The sequence below is a fragment of the Entelurus aequoreus genome, linkage group LG08 (genome assembly GCF_033978785.1).
Source record: "Entelurus aequoreus isolate RoL-2023_Sb linkage group LG08, RoL_Eaeq_v1.1, whole genome shotgun sequence".
In the NCBI taxonomy this organism is placed as follows: Eukaryota; Metazoa; Chordata; class Actinopteri; order Syngnathiformes; family Syngnathidae; genus Entelurus; species Entelurus aequoreus.
The window spans coordinates 51,380,911-51,400,068 of record NC_084738.1 but is presented as its reverse complement, the minus strand read 5'-3'; the positions used below and the strand labels follow the sequence as shown (position 1 = coordinate 51,400,068).

General features: G+C 36.4%; 1 protein-coding gene across 1 annotated transcript in view; it reads left to right on the top strand.

Annotated features, from left to right (window-relative positions):
• The window catches only part of gtf2h4 (general transcription factor IIH, polypeptide 4), a 115,913-nt gene that overhangs the window by 39,941 nt on the left and 56,814 nt on the right, over positions 1 to 19,158 (top strand). Inside the window, exons 5-6 of the mRNA XM_062056758.1 lie at positions 196 to 381; positions 795 to 903. Of these exons, the coding sequence (XP_061912742.1) occupies positions 196 to 381; positions 795 to 903 (295 nt within the window). The remainder of the gene's footprint in view (positions 1 to 195; positions 382 to 794; positions 904 to 19,158) is intronic.

Below are 19,158 nucleotides of genomic sequence, written 5' to 3'. Positions count from 1 at the left end.
TTATGTATTTTAAAATGTATGTCTTAATGTATTATTTTTGAAACTGCTCTGTGACATGTGCTGTTGACCTCTTGGCCAGGTCACCCTTGTGAAAGATCTTGATCTCAATGGGTTTTCTTATCTGGTTAAATAAAGGTTCTATATGTAAAACTTTAAAATGTCTGTAAAATATTATTTTTTCGTGTCAATGTGTAGGGGCCGAGCGTGGGCAGACGAGGGCACCTGCCTAGGTCCTGACCGGCACGCTCGGGACATAGAGAGTCTAGACCGCTACGCCATGGAACGCTGGGAGGTCATCCTGCAGTTTATGGTGGGTTCTACCACTGCTGCTGTCAGTCAGGATCTCGCTCAGCTGCTGACTCAAGCAGGCCTCATGAAAAGGTATGCTAGCCCCTTTCCGCTCCAAGGCCACCTACTATTCTAATGATGAAGCCATCTTCAGCTTTGAGAGCATGTATTCATATTTTTTTTATCATGTAAAAGAGGTCGTTCAGAAAGTCATTTTGGGTCTCGTTTATAGAAGTGTGCCAATGAATCCTGCAAAATCTGCGTATAGGCAAAAGCTACAAACGGTGTACGTATTACAATATTCTGACTTCAGTGGGTTCAGACATCCCTTTCTCCATTTTTGTGATTAATATTACATTTAGCGTGAGTTTGTACCATATAGTATTGTCACACAGATCTTAATAATTGCACCAATTAGCTTCAGGAAATTCAGACATTAAACTGTCAGGGCTGCGTTCTCTACTACCAGGCAATATTGTGATCCTGTCACCCACTATGTTTTTCAGTGAGGCGGGGGAGTCCCCCTACATCACCTCTGCGGGGTTCCAGTTCCTCCTCCTGGACACAACCTCTCAGTTGTGGTATTTTACCCTACAATACCTCAAAACTGCTCAGGTATAGTTACGTATGTGTTGACCTGCACTTGGTACTGTATTTTTATTGTAATCGTGTGTGTTGTTTGTGACACACAAATTTCCCCTGAGGGGGATTAATAAAATATCCATCTAGCTTTACAACATGGTAATGTGACTTTACGTAATGTAAACAAGCTGTCATAACAGCTTTCAATATTCTAAATCAGGGGTGTAAAAACTATGGCCCGCGGGCCAAGTGCTGCCCGCCGGCGTGTTCATTATGGCCCACAAGATGTCAGGAGTTTAATGAATCTGGCCCACTGGTACCTCCAAATTTTTTTTAATGTCATGTCATCACGAAAACGGATACTTAATAAACACATATTTATCTCTGCGTTTAGGCCTCTTGACCACACACAAACGCATACTTTTGTCCTTAGAAACGCACCCCTTTGCAGACGCTGGCCAAGGTGAGGAATTCCAAAACTGTTTGCTCAGCGTATGCGTGCACACGGCTCAAACGAAAACTTGTACTCCTCTGATGACGTTATGGTTGTGTGCTGTCATTTCCAAAGCGTAAAAACACTGCCTTACATCGTAAGAGATCTTATGAATCGTAATTTTTTTTTTGTGTGTGTCTAAAGCTCGCATACGCGCCTGTGCTGCTGAAACCCAAAACTCGCGGAATTATAGAATAGAATAGAATAGAAAGTACTTTATTGATCCCGGGGGGAAATTCAGCACCACAGTTTGCTCACAATAAACACTTAGGTATTTTTTACATTTTAAATTTTTTACATAATTCACCATTATGGTGATTTATTACATGTGCAGTTAAGTGTATATTATTTCTAAAATCAGCGCCGAGTAAAAAGGAGCCCAGGAAACCTCTTGAATGTTTAAGTTCATAAAGCGCATGGACCTGCGTGCACCGCAGCAAAACTCTTGTGGAATTATAATGCATGTAGTCATCAATATAGTGATATATTACATGTGCAATTAAGTATACATTGTCTTTAACACAAGTACACGCTAACAAAGAGGAAGCTACATTATGTTTGTTTTAGTCGCTCAGGCGCTTTGTATGCGCGCGCACGACCAACACACGCAAGTTAACTTCATCACCTTTCTTAGGGCACAAAGCAAAAAAGTCTTTCTTGTCAAAGTTGTTTTATCAGCAATCGTTTCCAAAACAGCTGACTGTCATTGGCGCTGGCGGGACTGTCGCAAAGCTTATTTTAATGTCATTTAAAAAAAAAAAATCAATATAGAGCGAAAATAGCTGCATGTTTACGGTCAAACATACAGTAAGTCCTCTTTTAGTGTGTTTAAAGCTTGCAAGGCATTGTTTGTTTTTTTTTACTTAATATTTATTGGGGTTTTAATGGAACAAATTTACATAGACTTGACCGAAAACAAATATACAGGTATCCAAACTAAAAAAAAAACTAAAAAAAGTACAATACCTACATCCTACCTTTGAATAAATAAACAATTGAAAAAATGTTTTTTTATTGTTTATTTATTTTAAAGGTAAATTAAAAAAAACATAACCATAATAATCATTAATAAACATAACAAAACATGCTTGTGGGAACATACATATTTTTCCAGTAGGTTACTTATCATCTCAAAATGTGTTTCTTTACCAAAAATAATAATCATGAATGTTTTTCTAAATAAATTATCCACTTCAACCATCTTTTCTTGAACAGGTCTTCCCTTAGATTTAGTATATGAGTAATGTTCTCCATTGTCCATATTTCTTTGATAATGTCCAGCCATAGTTTTTCAGGTTTGTACCAGGATCGTGTGATGGCTTTCCTACAGGCTGTTAAAAGTACCTTAACCAAATAACGATCTTCTGTCCGTACAACTGACACTCAATCAATCAATCAATCAATGTTTATTTATATAGCCCTAAATCACAAGTGTCTCAAAGGGCTGCACAAGCCACAACGACATCCTCGGTACAGAGCCCACATACGGGCAAGGAAAAACTCACCCCAGTGGGACGTCGATGTGAATGACTATGAGAAACCTTGGAGAGGACCGCATATGTGGGTAACCCCCCCCTTCCTCTAGGGGAGACCGAAAGCAATGGATGTCGAGTGGGTCTGACATAATATTGTGAAAGTCCAGTCCACAGTGGATCCAACACATCAGCGACACTGTGTCCCATATACATAGTGATACACATCATTGGAATTTCATATTCCAGCACTTTACACAAAACTGAGTGTACTTCTTCCCAATATGATTTTAGCTTTGTACAGCTCCAAAAATTATGAGTATGATGTGAATTTATACAGTTACATTGTCTCCAACATGACTGAGATGTTAATAATATTTTACTTTGAATCTTAGGTGTAATAAAAAAACAAACCAAATTTTTCCAATTACAAACCCTCCATTGTTGTGTGATAGTGGAAGTAAACTGCGTTACACACATTTTATACAATTCCTCAGATGCAGTATCCACCTCTAATTCACCTTCCCATTTTGACTTTAAATACAATGTTGAATCACCTTTACATTCCTAAAGACTCTCATAAAACCTGGAGATAACTTTAGTACACTTAGTTTGGTTTATATGCACTCACATATCACATCAATCACAACATTTGTTTTGTATTTTGCATGTTGCATTTTTACTTCCTTTTAATAATAGTCTCTAATTTGTAGATATCTAAACATATCGCTGTTATGTAATCCAAATGTGTCCTTCAGTGTTTGAAAACTCTGCAATTCCTTTTTTTTAATGACAGTACTTATTGCTTTAATACCTTCCCTTGTCCACTGTTTAAATGTAACATCTCCTTCTCCTGACTTAAATTGGCTGTCAAAGGCTATCCATCAGAGCACTTTCTGGTCTTACCTTCAATCACAATGTTTAATAAATGTAAACCACAATTCCAATATGCCAGACGTTATTGTGCTCATGTTGTCTTTGAAAACTGAGGTAATTTAATTTTCGCATCGGAGTGATTGAATCTGAAAACCTGGAAAATGTGTTTTGATTTCCTTCCATCTTGCTGCATAGTTATCATTATTCCAACGAAAGAGGTATCGGAACTGAGCTGTTAAAAATATTCCTTCAAATTTGGGAGAGATATTCCCCCTTTGTTTTTGGGTAATTTGAGTGTTGATAATCTCACCGTAGGTTTCTTGCCACCCTAGACAAACCTGAATATAAGTTTATCCCAGGCTGTAAACTGACTCTGGGGGACTTCCACTGGTAGGGCTTCAAATAGGTATAACAACCTTGGTAATATATTAATTTTAATAGCATTAATTCTATTGATAAAATCTAATGGGTAGTTAAACCATCGTTCAATATCGTCTTTAAAGTTTTGGATTGCAGGAATATACAATTTGCCTTGTATAACTCACTTTGGTTTTTTACTACGTTCACTCCCAAATACCTTATTGATGTCATGTCTCATCTCAAATCAAATATTTGTTTGGTTTCTTCTGAAGGAACATAATTAAATGTCAATAATTGTGAACTTGTAATATTTAAGGCAGTGTTGTTGAGCTTTGGAAATGATAGCGCACAACCGTGACGTCATCAGAGAAGTACAAGTTTCCGTTTGTGCCGTGTACATGCATACCCTGAGCGAAGAGATTTGGCACTTTTCCCCTTGACCAGCGTTTGTAAAAGTCTGCGTTTTAGGGACAAAGGTATGTGTTTGGGTGAGGACAAGAGGCCTAAACACAGAGATAAGTATGCGTTTATTAAGTGTCCGTTTTTGTGTGGACATGGCCCAAATTTGTGACAGTATAATCGCTGAAATTTTGCCTCCATCTTGTGGATGTAGTGGATTGTCCGAAGCTTAAGCAGGCAACAAAAGTAGTTTAGTACAACAAATTTATTTACCCATTATCAGAAGTGCAGGTTGAATTAAGTTGTCCGTGCAAACAGACAAAATGTACCGAGTTCCGGTCTTCTGCCATTTTTTATGTCTGTTGTGCGTCATCGTTCCTTATCGAGTGCGTCAATGTCTTGTTTTGCTTTTCCTATCTGTTCCATAACAACTCGAATCCTTTAGACAGTCAACACATTCTATAGACAGGTTGGCACGACTTAATATTCACTTTTGTCCCACAACTGGTCCATTCAATGGCACAAAAATACAAGAGTATTGAAAATGAGCAGACATTCTTAAAAGACAAGAAATATAGGTCAAAAGGTCAGAAATTCTACTACATACCCGCCTTCCAGGGTCTTAAGACCCTGGACCAAAACAATTTCTGATATAGACCACTAACTTAAATCTCTACCGCAGATAGAGGCAAAAACCTCAATGTTTTTATACGAGGCAAAAATTCCGTCTATGACCCTCCTTCAGAGCGATCGCTGTTACCAGCCTGCAGTAAAACCATCTCACAGAACACAATTAGTGGCCTACCCTTTGATTTAGTAAGGGAATAACAAATACTTTGATCATGAACATCATTGAACATAAATAGATGCATGTATATAGACTTATGACTGTAAGACATTTGCAAAAATATTTTCCCCGGCATTTGCAATGGATGCAGTTACCAATATTGTTAATTATCAATTGATTTTGAACACACAACTGAATTTCATATTAGTCCATGTTCGATTAGTGCTCGTATAGATGGCTCGGTGGTGCCTCAGGCTGGTGGCCTGCCGACACCTCGTTGGGCTTTTGGCTGCCTTGGTGAAGAAAGAGATCCACTCAAACAGTCTGTCTCTCTTTGGGGTGTGGTTCAGTCCATTGGGCAGACTGTTCAGTGGCATGTGCGTGCTGGCCGAAATTGGGGAAAACTCAGGTAGAGTTGGAGCTGTGGGGGCTTTGGGGAAGGCTGGGGCAGAGTATGGGGCGTGGGGCTTTGGTCCAGGCCCTCGGCTTGCTTCAGGCCTCCTCGCTGCTTCGGCACTCCCGACACTTCTTTCCACAGCTGCTGGAGTCCCGGTGGACACATTGGCTGGCAACCTTAGTTGTTCTCGTCATCGCTGGCAAGGTGTTGTCTCTCCTCTCGGTTCCTTCCAGTCAGGTATCGGGTGTTGGTCCTGGATCGGCTTTGACCGTGCCCCTCTTAGCGAGTGCAAGGGAATCTGGAGTGGCTGCTTTCATCCTCAAATCTGCACAGAGGAACTGGCACACAAATTCTACATTTTGCAAACTTACCATTTTGGTCTCATGGTCTTTCCACCTTCCTAGGAAGCTGCTGGTCCTGAGAAATGCTGATCTTGTGACTGAAGAAGATTAACCTGTTTTCTTAAAATAGGTGCCGTTGTTTGACCTAATCTTTTTGGGGAAACCATGTCGGGATATTAGATCATTCACAAAACATTTAATTACTGAATTGGCACCCTCCTTTGAGGTTGGGGTTGCTTTCGCCAACCACTGCAATTGTCAATCTAAATCACTACGTTCCTTTATCCTTGCACCGGATTGATCATATCGATTAAATAAAACCTCAACACGCTCAAACTTGACCCAATCCAAACTCACCTCCCCCCTCTGTCCCTCTCACAGGGACAGTGTTAGTCGTAGTAATAGTAATAGTAATAGTAGTAGTAGTATTAGTAGTTTCAGAAACATCCAAGAAAAAGAAAAGACAGCTGATAGTCAAGCGCAGCAAGAACAGAGGCGGAGGACAGGTCATGTTTGAGGTCACTGTTCGCTTTTGCAATAGTACTTTGATATTTTACAACACCTAGTGAATTATTGTGGCCTCAATAATTCACTAAATAGTTGTATTTAATTTAGTCTATCTATGATGGGACAATGCACAGAAACATTAAGTTCAGAAACAGATATGTTCTGTACTAGATTATATCTAAATAGCTACTTTCCATCTGTAGTCCCTGGCTACCTAAATTAAGGGGATCCACAAATCAAGCAATACAATTATGACACTAATTAATCATAATAAATATATACATTCATAATAATCAATAATTAATCAAAAATAATCATACTGTAGCATGTAATCAGATTAAGAGAAGTCCTAAAATGCCCCTTCATGGACACATTCTTAATATACAATACAACCACACCTTATTGACATCATCACACAAAGACAATACATGCTCTTGTTCACATCTGTCATCATTCATAACAACAACCAAGATTTTAACAGCCATACCTCAAAATTTACAACAAAAATGCTCTCATGGATAAATATAATACTCATTAAATACTCATTAAATTGATGTGTCAACATAATGCCCATCTTAGTGACCGTCTGAGCAGCCTTGATTGCTCCAAAGCCACTTTTTAATTTCAAATTTTCTATTCCTTTTGTTATAATGTGGAGAAGGCTAATTGGTCTGTACATGTTCTGGTCTTCTTTATTTCCTGCTTTATGGATTTAATCGTAGTAGCAGTTTCTCGACGTGGTAGGTAAAGTGTTTATTTATCAATCGTTGTTATACGAGCAATAATACAATCCTTATATGTTTTTAGGAAGATAGTGTCCAACCCATATATATATATCTCTAGATCGTGAGTCTGATAATGCAGTGAAGATTTTGTTAAACTTTGTTTCATTTGTTAATTCTAAAATTAGTCCATATGAATAAATGACAATTATTTGCACTGATTTTGAGGGACTCTTTATTCAGGGTTTGTACAGACTGGATGAAATGTTCATTAAAATTATTACTTATGTCCAGACTGTCTGCGATAGTAGCGCCAATGATATTTAATGTTATAGTGTTGTTTCTTGTTTGCTCTCTTTCCGTAAGTTTGTATCTGGTTTTCCATAACTTTCTAATGTTCCCTTTTGCAGCTTTGATTAATTCTAAGTGAAAGTCAGCCTTAGACTTCCGCATAAACATTGTAACTTTGTACCTCCAAACTTTTAAATCATACGATCTGTATTTAGACCTGTTTTAATTGCTCTTATGAGAGCTGAGTCCTCATGTCTTTATTAGAATCCAAATTGTTTTATTAATCCAATGGTATTTTTAATTTAGCACTTTTCTTTCTGGTTTTGTTTTCGTGTATTTACAGATGTTCTCTTTGCTTTTTGTCATCCAATTGTAATTCTAGTAGAGCTGCTTATCATTTGTATCATGTAGAAGCCGTTTATAATATCCTTAAGTTTCTTTCTACGTGTTTTATTTAACCAGTCCAGATTAACGTCCTCCATGACGTTACTTCTTTCATACTATGCTGTTTGAGGATGTCTGAAAATTAATCAAGAAAAATGTCTTCAGCTGTGGTCGGTCGGTATACTATAATTACCTTGAAATACATTTCTGAGGAAAATGTGATTTTAATTTCAACATTCTCAAATTGATCTACTTTTAATGTTTTCCCTTTCATAATTCATAATTCCTCCCCCCTTTGTCACTCGATCTGTCTTTTCTGTAATCTTGTCCCCCGGGACATTAATTAGAACAAAAGTTGTTGTGGGTTTTAACCATGTCTCTGATAGACAAGGTAATCCGGATTAGAGTCTGACAGTAACTGCTGTATTTGTTCAGTATGTTTCCTGTGGTAGAAAGTTTAATAATGCGGACACGTTTGTTACTGAATACTTTCTACAGACTTCTGTCTCTCTGCGACTTTGTGTATGTAATAAGCAACTATAAATATTTGATATGCTTAAATTTTATTTTAGCTCAGCTGTTGTGTAGTTGCTAGCTCTTTGTAGCCTACAGTAGGAATGTCCAAATTGCAACCAATAGCTATGTTTTTAACAGACAACCGAAATAATTAAAAATGTGGTATTAGCGTATCGGTTCAATCAGCGGCAGCTACGCCCTGTTTTATCATTTGACCTAAATTTTTGGTTTCGTAGGCAGGACAGAGGGAACAATGTGGGTCATTAGTTGTCCATCTTATACCATTCTAATTGTTGTAAGGATAGTTCACATGAGTGGCCCATACCTTGAGTCCTACCATATATAAGAGTCAAAAGGCTCCTATTATGAGTCGTCTAATTGGTGATCATACACTTTGGCGGTTTGGGTGGCAGAACACACGGACGCACCTCAGTCAGCTAGTGCTAGGACAGTTGGAGCAGTCCCCGTCTTCCACTCATTCCTGGGAGGCGTCCCTAGTAGTTGTCAGCTGATGTCGTGCTGTCAGGCAACATCAGGAAGTTCCTTCTGTGCAGTATTGAATTGTCAGGGCACAGTTCGTAAGCAGGTCATTACAAGGTGTGTGCAGGTTGACCACAAAGGAATGCTTCAAAGATTGTGTTGAACATTGTCCGTTGACACTTATGTCCAGCAGGGGTCTGTTTGTATCCTGCTGTTCGTCCTGCTGTCACACCTGTATTTTTTGTGAGCATGTTCTGGCTACAACTTTGGAGCTTGTCTTGTTCAGAGAAGTTGGCAGTCCCCCGGCTGCACATCCTTTCCACCCTCGCTTGACCTAGCACAACCGTGGCTACCACCCAAGTCCGTCTGAATGGTTTTACGTTTTGTTGAGGTTTTTTCCTCCAGAATTTGGAACTCAAAACATGTATACCCATCGTTTTCATATCCTCTCGGTTAGTTCAATTTTGCATATCACGTTTTTTTAAAAAATTACAGTCTTAACTATCCCATTAATTGCTAATCAATAACCTTAATTCAAAGATTATACGTACTACTTCATGTGTATTTAAGTACCCTTTTAATTCACTTAAAGATTATGTATAAGTTAATTTAAACTATCATTTGTCTATCAGTAGGCGCGAGCAAGCTGTCATGCTTGCACTCTGACCTCCCGCTGTGCGTGATACTCTCCAAAACAAAGGAATATTTTTATTCACGTTTCTCCTTATCTTTCAGCTAAATATTTTAATCGTTTAACTTTTAACGTCCGCACTGTGTTTATTTTTATTGTCTGCATTTTAATTTTGCTTTTATTTTCTTTCATTTCACTTTGTTGCATGAAAAACGCCGCACAAACATATCCTTGCCTTGCCCGTCTCCGACTGGTTATCCAACTTGGTCATAACAAACACACAAGGCCATGCTCTAAGCGCCATGCCTAATCACACTTCTCCTCTTTTTTTTTTCTTTTTTTCTTTTTAACTTTACATATCGGCTCTTATTCTAATTATTAATGTAGGCTGTTTTTTGTAATTATTATTCAACACTATTCACAGCAAAACAGTTATAAAGTTATAGTTATTCGCATTATACTCTCAAAATCTGTAGCTAAACTGAAAGCTGTTGAGATTTGGTTTGCCTCCTTTATCTCAGTGGCCTAGTGGTTAGAGTGTCCGCCCTGAGATCGGCAGGTCGCAAGCTCAAAACCCCGGTCGAGTCATACCAAAGACCACAAAAAACTTGGGAGCCAAATCACCAACATGATTCCCGGGCGCATGGTATGGTGTACTGCAATGTCTAAATAAAACTATAAATTACTCCAAACTAAAATGTCAGACTGCACTTTAAAGTTACTTTTATTAAATTAATTTCCAAACTAACCACCACCACAGCAGACATCTTCCTCAATCCTATCCCAATACTCCCATAAATTAGAAAGGTGTTTCACAACAGTGGTTAAGTAGTTATTTTAAGTAATAGATCTCAATATGTAGTAATTAATAAGACAAAATTTGCCCTAGTGTGTGAATGTTGTCTGTCTATCTATCTGTGTTGGCCCTTTGATGAGGTGGCGACCTGTCCAGGGTGCATAGTCAAATTGTGAAACAAAAATTAAAGTTAAATCAAGTGGAAATTGACAGAGTATATGAACTACATTCTTGAGAATAGTAATTGATCATTAATATGTTGGAAGCCACATATTGAACATATTAAAGAAAATATCCAAATCCATTGCTATTCGGTATAAAGTTAAACACATGCTGAATAAGAAATGTCTGCACATGTTATATTATTCATTTATTTTTCCATATGTAATATTGTTTTGAAGTTTGGGGAAATGTTTATAGAAGAATTATAGACCCAATACATAAAATTAAAAGGCTCATTTCAATAATACACAAAGCATTATTATTATGATCATATCAATCCATTTTTTAAGTCATAATGTGTTAATTGTTCCGATAATTTAATTTTAAAACAATGGCATTTATGTTTCCAAGTAAAGAACAACAGCCTTCCAGTTTGTATTCTGAGCTTGTTTACATTATGAGGAGAAAACTATCATTTATGGGGGATATTGATTTTTGAAATAGGTCAAGTAAAATAAAATAAAAACACAAATGTATTTCAGTTTTAGGAGTTAAATGATGTACCATCCTCAGTGATGAGCTAAACACATGTAGTTTTTTGTTATGGTTTAAGAGACCCTTGAAAAGTAAAGTTTTTGAACATTACAAAATATAGTAACAATTACTTTCATCTTTTAACGTTGATGTTCCAGGTAATTTAATGTTCAGTAATTGTATATCATAGGCCAATATAAGCTTTGGCTTCCGCCTATTCTTTTTTCTTTTCTTTTCTGTGTGTAAATGTGTATGATTGTTAATATGTCTAATTTACTGTTAAACTGCTCACATAAATTGGTTGATGGTTGATTATATGACCAAAATAAACTTATTTCATTTATTCATTCATTATCTATCGCACTCATAGTTTTATTCCATTTTGCATGTAATTATTCCTATTGATTTCTTCCCATTTCACTCAAACGACTAAACAAACAAATAAACAAACTTGCAGCTAACCACAATCAACAGCATACCATTTACGAATACCTTCATTTGTCACTTTCTCATCTTTTCTTCACTTCCGTTTTCCTTTACAAACAACATCCTGTATCCATCTCTTCCTTACACTTCACACAATGTTTCTATTTTCTGTTCTCCTAGAAACCATTCACATAACGTAAGGTTATAAACATCCTTTTCCCATATTTTCTCAAACCATCCTCTTCACCCTCATTCTGTTTTTTCACCTGCTCTCTCTTCCTCTCTCTCTCACTTTCTCTCCTTCTCTCACAATACAAACACAATAATCCAAAATAATCAGTCTTATAAAATAATTTTAGCTTTAGATATGATTTAGGGCAATGGTTTTCAACCTTTTTTTCCCAGTAAACTAAAGAAATAAAATACAGCATAATGTCATCATTTTCTGATTTATTAAATTGTATAACAGTGCACCATATTGCTCATTTGTTGTGGTCTTACTTAACTTATTTGGACAAACAAAAAAATAAGAATAACTAAAACGTTTTAAAAATTAAAATAGTGATTAAATTATAATAAAGATTTCTATACATATAATCAATCATCAACCTTCTTTGGATATTGCAATAGAGATCCGTCTGGGCTTGTGAACTTAATTCTAAATATTTATTTTGTTGAAGAATTATTCTTCTATAATTATATTTATAAAGGATTTTGAATTGTCGCTATTTTAAAATATTTAAAATCTCAGGTACCCCTTGGCATACCTTCAAGTACCTCCCTTTTTTGTCCGAGCGGAAACACCATACCCTCCTTTGAGAACTACTGGTTTAGCGTATAAAAAATCCTTTGTCTCATACATCATTACACTGTACAATTCCTCTTTGGGGGGCTAGGATGACAGGGAATGCAAAACAATAACAGTGCAATACTTTTTTATATCATGGTCGTTAATGCCTAGTTTCTCTTATTTTACTGTTCTATTTTTATTCTCCTTGTCTTTTTTTAAATTTTTTTATTCTGTTTCCATTTATACCCTTATTAGTTACTGTTTACTTTTTACTTCTTCTTCCTGAGGGAACTCTCCTGAAGGAATCAATGACGTTTTATCTGTCTATCTATCTATCTATTACTAACCCAAGCACAATTCATGACGTCATGCTCATCTTGCAGACAGTTATTTCCATTTAGTTTTATTCTCTATTTGTAATTCTACATGCACCAATGTCACATAGAAATTTGCTTTCTTTGTTATTTATTTACATTATTATTTCTGGTTTACTTGCTGTCTGTTTACTTAAGTTCTCATATTTTAGTCTGTCTTCCTTCTGATTAGAATTTGTTTAACGCTTCTCTACGTTTTGTTTTGACAATGGCGCTGAGTGGCTCTTATCTGTACTTCTTCAGACTCTATGTTTCACAGATGCCCTTAGATGTATTAGAATATAAATTTAACTTTTATTTTATTGTGTGTTTATTCCTAAAAAAATTAAAATGTCAATGTATGATCAATTTATCTTTATCAAATTTAAATTCAATATTATTAATTTATTTGTTGTATAACTATTAATTCAAAGTTACAATGTGTCCTAATCTATGATGTTCGTGCGTGTGTGTTTGTCTCAACTTCCACACAGAAACTGAATGGATCAGATAAGCAACAAGGCTGTACCAAAAAAAAAAGTATACTAGACATATAAATGAATGATGAATTAAACAATGTTTCAATGTCCCACAATCCGTATTTATTGATTGATATTTAAACGTGTAATTTTCCATATATCTATTATTTTACTGGACTTAGCAAGCACCTACTACTAGCACACTCTACAGACCGAGAATAACTGTTCAACCACACTTAGTAATGCCAAGCTAGATGCTAACTTAGCCTTACTATGACTCAGTAAGCAAACTTTTGCTAACACAATGCTAACCTAGCTCAATGCTATCCTAGCTCAATGCTAACCTAGCTCAATGCTATGCTAACACAATGCTAACCTAGCTCAATGCTATCAGTGTCACTCCTCTTCGAACCAATGCCTCACGCAGCTGTCACTCACACAGCCTCGTCACACGCACACACTCTTATCTCAAAATGTCTCCCAGCTGAGACTATATGCGTCACACAGTCACTCACACACAGAGAATTTACCAGCACAGTTAAAAGTAAATGCAATAGACAACTACTTTTCTCATCCAGAAGCACAGCTGTATCATATCAGAACCTTAATAATAAGAACAACATTTATCATTCACTCTTAGATGGACAAATAGTCAAGTTTAAGGAGGGTATTCTGGGCTTCCCTGCTTAGGCTGCTGCCCCCGCGATCCAACCTCCGAGAGCGGAATAAGATGATTAAATGGATAGATCATACACTCATATGTTTTCTGTACATAAACGTTGTCTACTTTCTCACACGCACACACATTTTGGACAATTTCGCAACTTTTGCAGATCAGCGTGGGTGCGAAAAAAGCGTGAGGGGAGAGGTTGATTTTTTTCAGAGGGGAATTTAAACAGATAAGAAACCAGGTGCTACACAAATGTTATTACAATACGCAGATATATATATATATAAATAAAAAAAAAACACACATTTTTATTCCACAAACCACTCCCCCCTGGTCCGGACCAATATAAACAACTAATGCACGCGTGATTTTGTGGAATCGGCCGTCTCATATCACAAAAACCAGGTTCCATCATTGCTCATAAAACGGCGATTAACCCGTTTCATTGGAGCAGCACCTGCGTTATCAAACTGACCAACACGGATCACTGGCCTCTAAGGCGCCATAGGACCACCAGGAATCACCCAGCATCCTACAGACATCGTGTCTGGTCAGTCCCATACAGTTTCACCAAGTTTCACCAAAGCTCTACCATATGGAGCCCGAGACGCCACCTGTCTATTCTGCAGCCATTAAACAGATTCGTGACAACTTGGCTCAGTTGATCTCCTTTACCGGAGTCACTGAATGGTCACCTAATATGAGGCTTTTTTACACGCTGAGTCACAAGGACTAGGGACCGCTGCAGTTTCCACATAGACAGGTGTCTCGCACTTTCACAGACGTATCAATTTTATATGGGCCAAATGTCACACCAGTTAGCAACCCTTGCCTTAAATTTATCTTTGTCCAACTCTGGCTAATTCTGATGTACTTGCAGAAAGAAGCATCCTCTGCCAACAACGACAGAGGATGAAGAGGTTAAAAGAAATTTTTCGTCTCACATCGTCTATGCTTCTACACTCCAAACCACCAAAATTCTATCAACAATCCCCATTTGTTAAAAACAAGAGATTACAAGTTTTCAACAAACACACAGACAAATGATCACATATAAAACAACTCAATCCAACCATAATTTACCCCATTCCAGGTTGTTTTTGGAGAACCTGACTAAACCTATCTTTTATCAAAAATAGATTCAGCAATTAGTCTTATCAATCCGGCTCTCTCCAGGCAGAAAATGTTTACACTTTAAGCAAAACGCTTACCTTGTATTAGATGCGCGCGTGCAGCACACTGTCTGCCTGACTGAGAGAGCGAGAGCGGCTGTCGACCTGTAGCTTCTAAACCATCCTGTTCGTGACGCCAATTTGTGTAGTGGATTGTCCGAAGCTTAAGCAGGCAACAAAAGTAGTTTAGTACAACAAATTTATTTACCCATTATCAGAAGTGCAGGTTGAATTAAGTTGTCCGTGCAAACAGACAAAATGTACTCCAGAGCACACAAGACACACACAAGCCAAAATCTCCCCCGAGTTCCGGTCTTCTGCCATTTTTTATATGTCTGTTGTGCGTCATCGTTCCTTATCGAGTGCGTCAATGTCTTGTTTTGCTTTTCCTATCTGTTCCATAACAACTCGAATCCTTTAGACCAGGGGTCACCAACCTTTTTGAAACCAAGGGCTACTTCTTGGGTACTGATTAATGCGAAGGGCTACCAGTTAGATACACACTTAAATAAATTGCCAGAAGTAGCCAATTTGCTCAATTTACCTTTAACTCTGTTATTATTAATAATTAATGATATTTATCTTTGTGGAAACACTGATCATCTTAATGATTTCTCACAATAAATATATATAGAAACAGATAAATATCAATATGCAACACTTTATTTTTATATTTTCTCTAAGTGCACATTTTTCAAATTGAACATTTTCAAATGATCACTTCTAAGACAGTCTTGTGAAATCACAATATCCCATTTTAACTAGCTAGCCACTAACATTTTTTAACAAATCATGAATTACTTTGCACCATGTTTGTACAAATAATAACTCATTTAAAATACAAAAGTAAACTCTCAAATTTTTAAATCATGTCACACTTTGAACTGGACACCAAATCTGTTATCTGTTTCTTTGTCAGTTAGTGGGAAGCCTGGCATTGCATGCTGTTAACTAGTGTGTTGTACTCTGGTGTGTAACTTGACACTGCAACTCTGAGTGAGACTTGCAGATGTGTATCAGTGAGGCGTGTTCTGTGTTTGTTATTGATGAAGTTCATGTCAGAAAAGGCTGATTCACAAAGATAAGATTTTTCCTCATTGTTTGCGGAACCTTCTTAATCTTTTGGACATATTTTCACAGCAATCTGGCCTTAAGCTTAATTATGATAAATGTAAAATGTTAAAGATCGGAAATCTAAAGGGAACGTCCTTTCGAATGGAATGCAAAGTGCCTGTTTTGTGGACAGATGGACCAGTTAACATACTTGGTGTTGTTGTCCCAGAAAATCTGGAAGATCTAGGCTCAGTAAATTATGATAATCGACTAAGAAAGCTGGACAAAATTATGCAATTATGGAAAGGGAAATCCCTAACCTTGTATGGTAAAATGTCTATTGCCAACTCGTTAATTATTCCTCAATTTATTTATTTGTTTTTGTCATTACCAGCTCCATCACAAAACTTTTTTAAGATTTATGAGCCGGTCTTCGATTTTGTCTGGAACGGCAAACCAGAAAAGATTAAAAGAAAGGTTTTGTACAAAGAGTATGAATATGGGGGCCTGAAACTTCTCAACCTTGAAGCTATGTGTCTGTCTTTAAAAGCATCAATTGTTCCAAAGATGTATTTAAACATTGAGTGGTACACAAATGTCCTGTTGGACAAAAAACATGTACTGTATCAAAATAAATTGTATCCTTTTTTACAAGTGATTCCCTCCCAGAGAGTCTGCTGGGAAACATGGTGGGGTTCATAAAGGAAACAATCCAGTCATAGTGTTGTTTTCAATTTTATGTGCCAGAAAAAAGAGACGATATTTTGCAGCAGTTAATATGGATGAACTCTAATATTGTAATAGATGGAAAGCCTTTCTTTTGGAAAAATATGTTTGAAAGAGGAATCATTTTTGTCAATGATATTATCAATGAGAATGGTAAAATTATGAAGTATGATGAATTTAGAGCTATGTATGTTGATGCTTGCTCAAGCTTTTCATTTTATCAACTAACTGGAGTAATTGGGAAAAGATGGAAACAAATAATTAATTATGGAACTACTAAATTATTAGTTTGTAAACCTCTAATATGAAATTCTAGTTTGCAAAAAGGAACTAAAATAAATAGAAAAATATATAATTTTTATTTAATGAAGAAATCTTTGAAGGCTGCCTCATACAACACAAATGGAAAATAGGAGGACTTTTTTGACTGCCGTTGCCATGGGATGCCATATTCAAACTAATCTATAAAACCACTATCGATGTGCAAAATCGTTATTTTCAAATTAAAATTGTTTATAACTTCTTACCCACAGGGAAAATGTTAAAATTATGGAATATGACAGAGTCAGATGATTGCCGATTTTGTTGTCAGGAGCCTGAATCCACCCTGCATTTGTTTTGGTATTGTCATATTGTGTCTTTGTTTTGGGTGGAAGTTGAAAAAATGTGTTTAAGGATTGGTTTGTTTATGAAGCTTAATGTGGTTTCTGTTATTTTAGGAGAGTTCATTGACAATCATGATTTAGTCAATTTAATTATAGTACTCGGTAAAATGTTTATTTTTAAGGCCAAAAACAGATATTCACTTAGTATTACTTTCTTTAAAACATTTATTCAGTATTTTCTAACTTTAGAAAGTTACATGGTTGAAAACGATAATGATGCCAAAAAGCATTAAAAAAAAGATGAGAAGTCCTCAAAGGCTTATTTTGAAAGTATAATTATGTTTATAGATTATATGATATCTGTTGTTGTGTTCCCTAATTTGAGTGACCTGGACATAATCTGGACTGTACATAAATGCTTATTTTGAAAATTTAATTTTGTTTATAAATTATATGCAATCTTTTGTGTTCCCTAATTTTTTTCTGTGTACATGAATGAAGGTGTGTGTTGCTGAGTCCGACTTGGACATTATCTGGACTGGGCCTGGTTTAAAAAACCCTTTAAACAAATCTAATTTCATTGACAACCTGGTCTGTTGAAGATAAGGCCCTTTTTTAAAAAATAAAATAAAATAAGATAAATAAATAAAAAACATTTTCTTGGATAAAAAAGAAAGTAAAACAATATAAAAATAATTACATAAAAAATAGTAATTAATGAAAATGTTAGTGGACCAGCAGCCTATACAATCATGTGTGCTTCAGGGACTCTGTCCCTTGCAGATGTGTTGTCTATGTTGTGGGAACCAGAATATTGGTAGCAGAAAGAAATAACCCCTTTTGTGTGAGTGAGTGTCGATGAGTGTTCATGGGGGAGGTTGTTTGGGTTAATGCACTGATTGAAAGTGTATCTTGTGTTTTTTCTATGTAGATTTAATTTTAAAAAAATAAAATAAAATTAAAAAAATATAATTTTTTTTTAAATTTTTTTTTTTTTTTTTTTTTTTTTTTTTTTAGAACAGGCCCGCGGGCGACTCATCTGGTCCTTACGGGCGACCTGGTGCCCGCGGGCACCGCGTTGGTGACCCCTGCTTTAGACAGTCAACACATTCTATAGACAGGTTGGCACGACTTAATATTCACTTTTGTCCCACAACTGGTCCATTCAATGGCACAAAAATACAAGAGTATTGAAAATGAGCAGACATTCTTAAAAGACAAGAAATATAGGTCAAAAGGTCAGAAATTCTACTACATGGACATTGTGAGTTGACATCAATAATGTCCAATCCCTCTCACCCCATGCACAACACTGTGGAGGCGGTGAGTAGCTCATTCAGCATTAGACTGTTAGATCCACAGTGCAAGAAGGAGCGCTATCGCAGGTCCTTTCTACCCACAGCCATACGACTTTACAACGCACTTCCGTGATAACTGATGTTTTTTTTTTCGTGGTGTGCAATACGGATGTTAGTGTTTTTTGTTGTGTTTTATCTTCTATATTAGTGAGCAATATGTAGTATTTATTAATATTTTTTTGTTTTTCATTATGCTTTACATCTGTTACTGTATGTAAAAACCTGCATTGCAACAACGCAATTTCCTATTGTGTGATGAATAAAAGTCTCTATCCTATCCTATCCTAGTAATTCAGGTTAATGACCATGAAGTCCACTTTAACTTTACACATTTTTGTGTATGACCCAATCCAAACAACCTTTCCCACTCATGGTGCAAATAAACTAACATAAAAAGTCAACACACATGCTCACTAGGGCTGTAACGGTATCAAAATCTCACGGTACGATATAATCACAGTATTAAAGCCACGGTACGATATTATTGTGGTATATTTCTAAAAAAAAA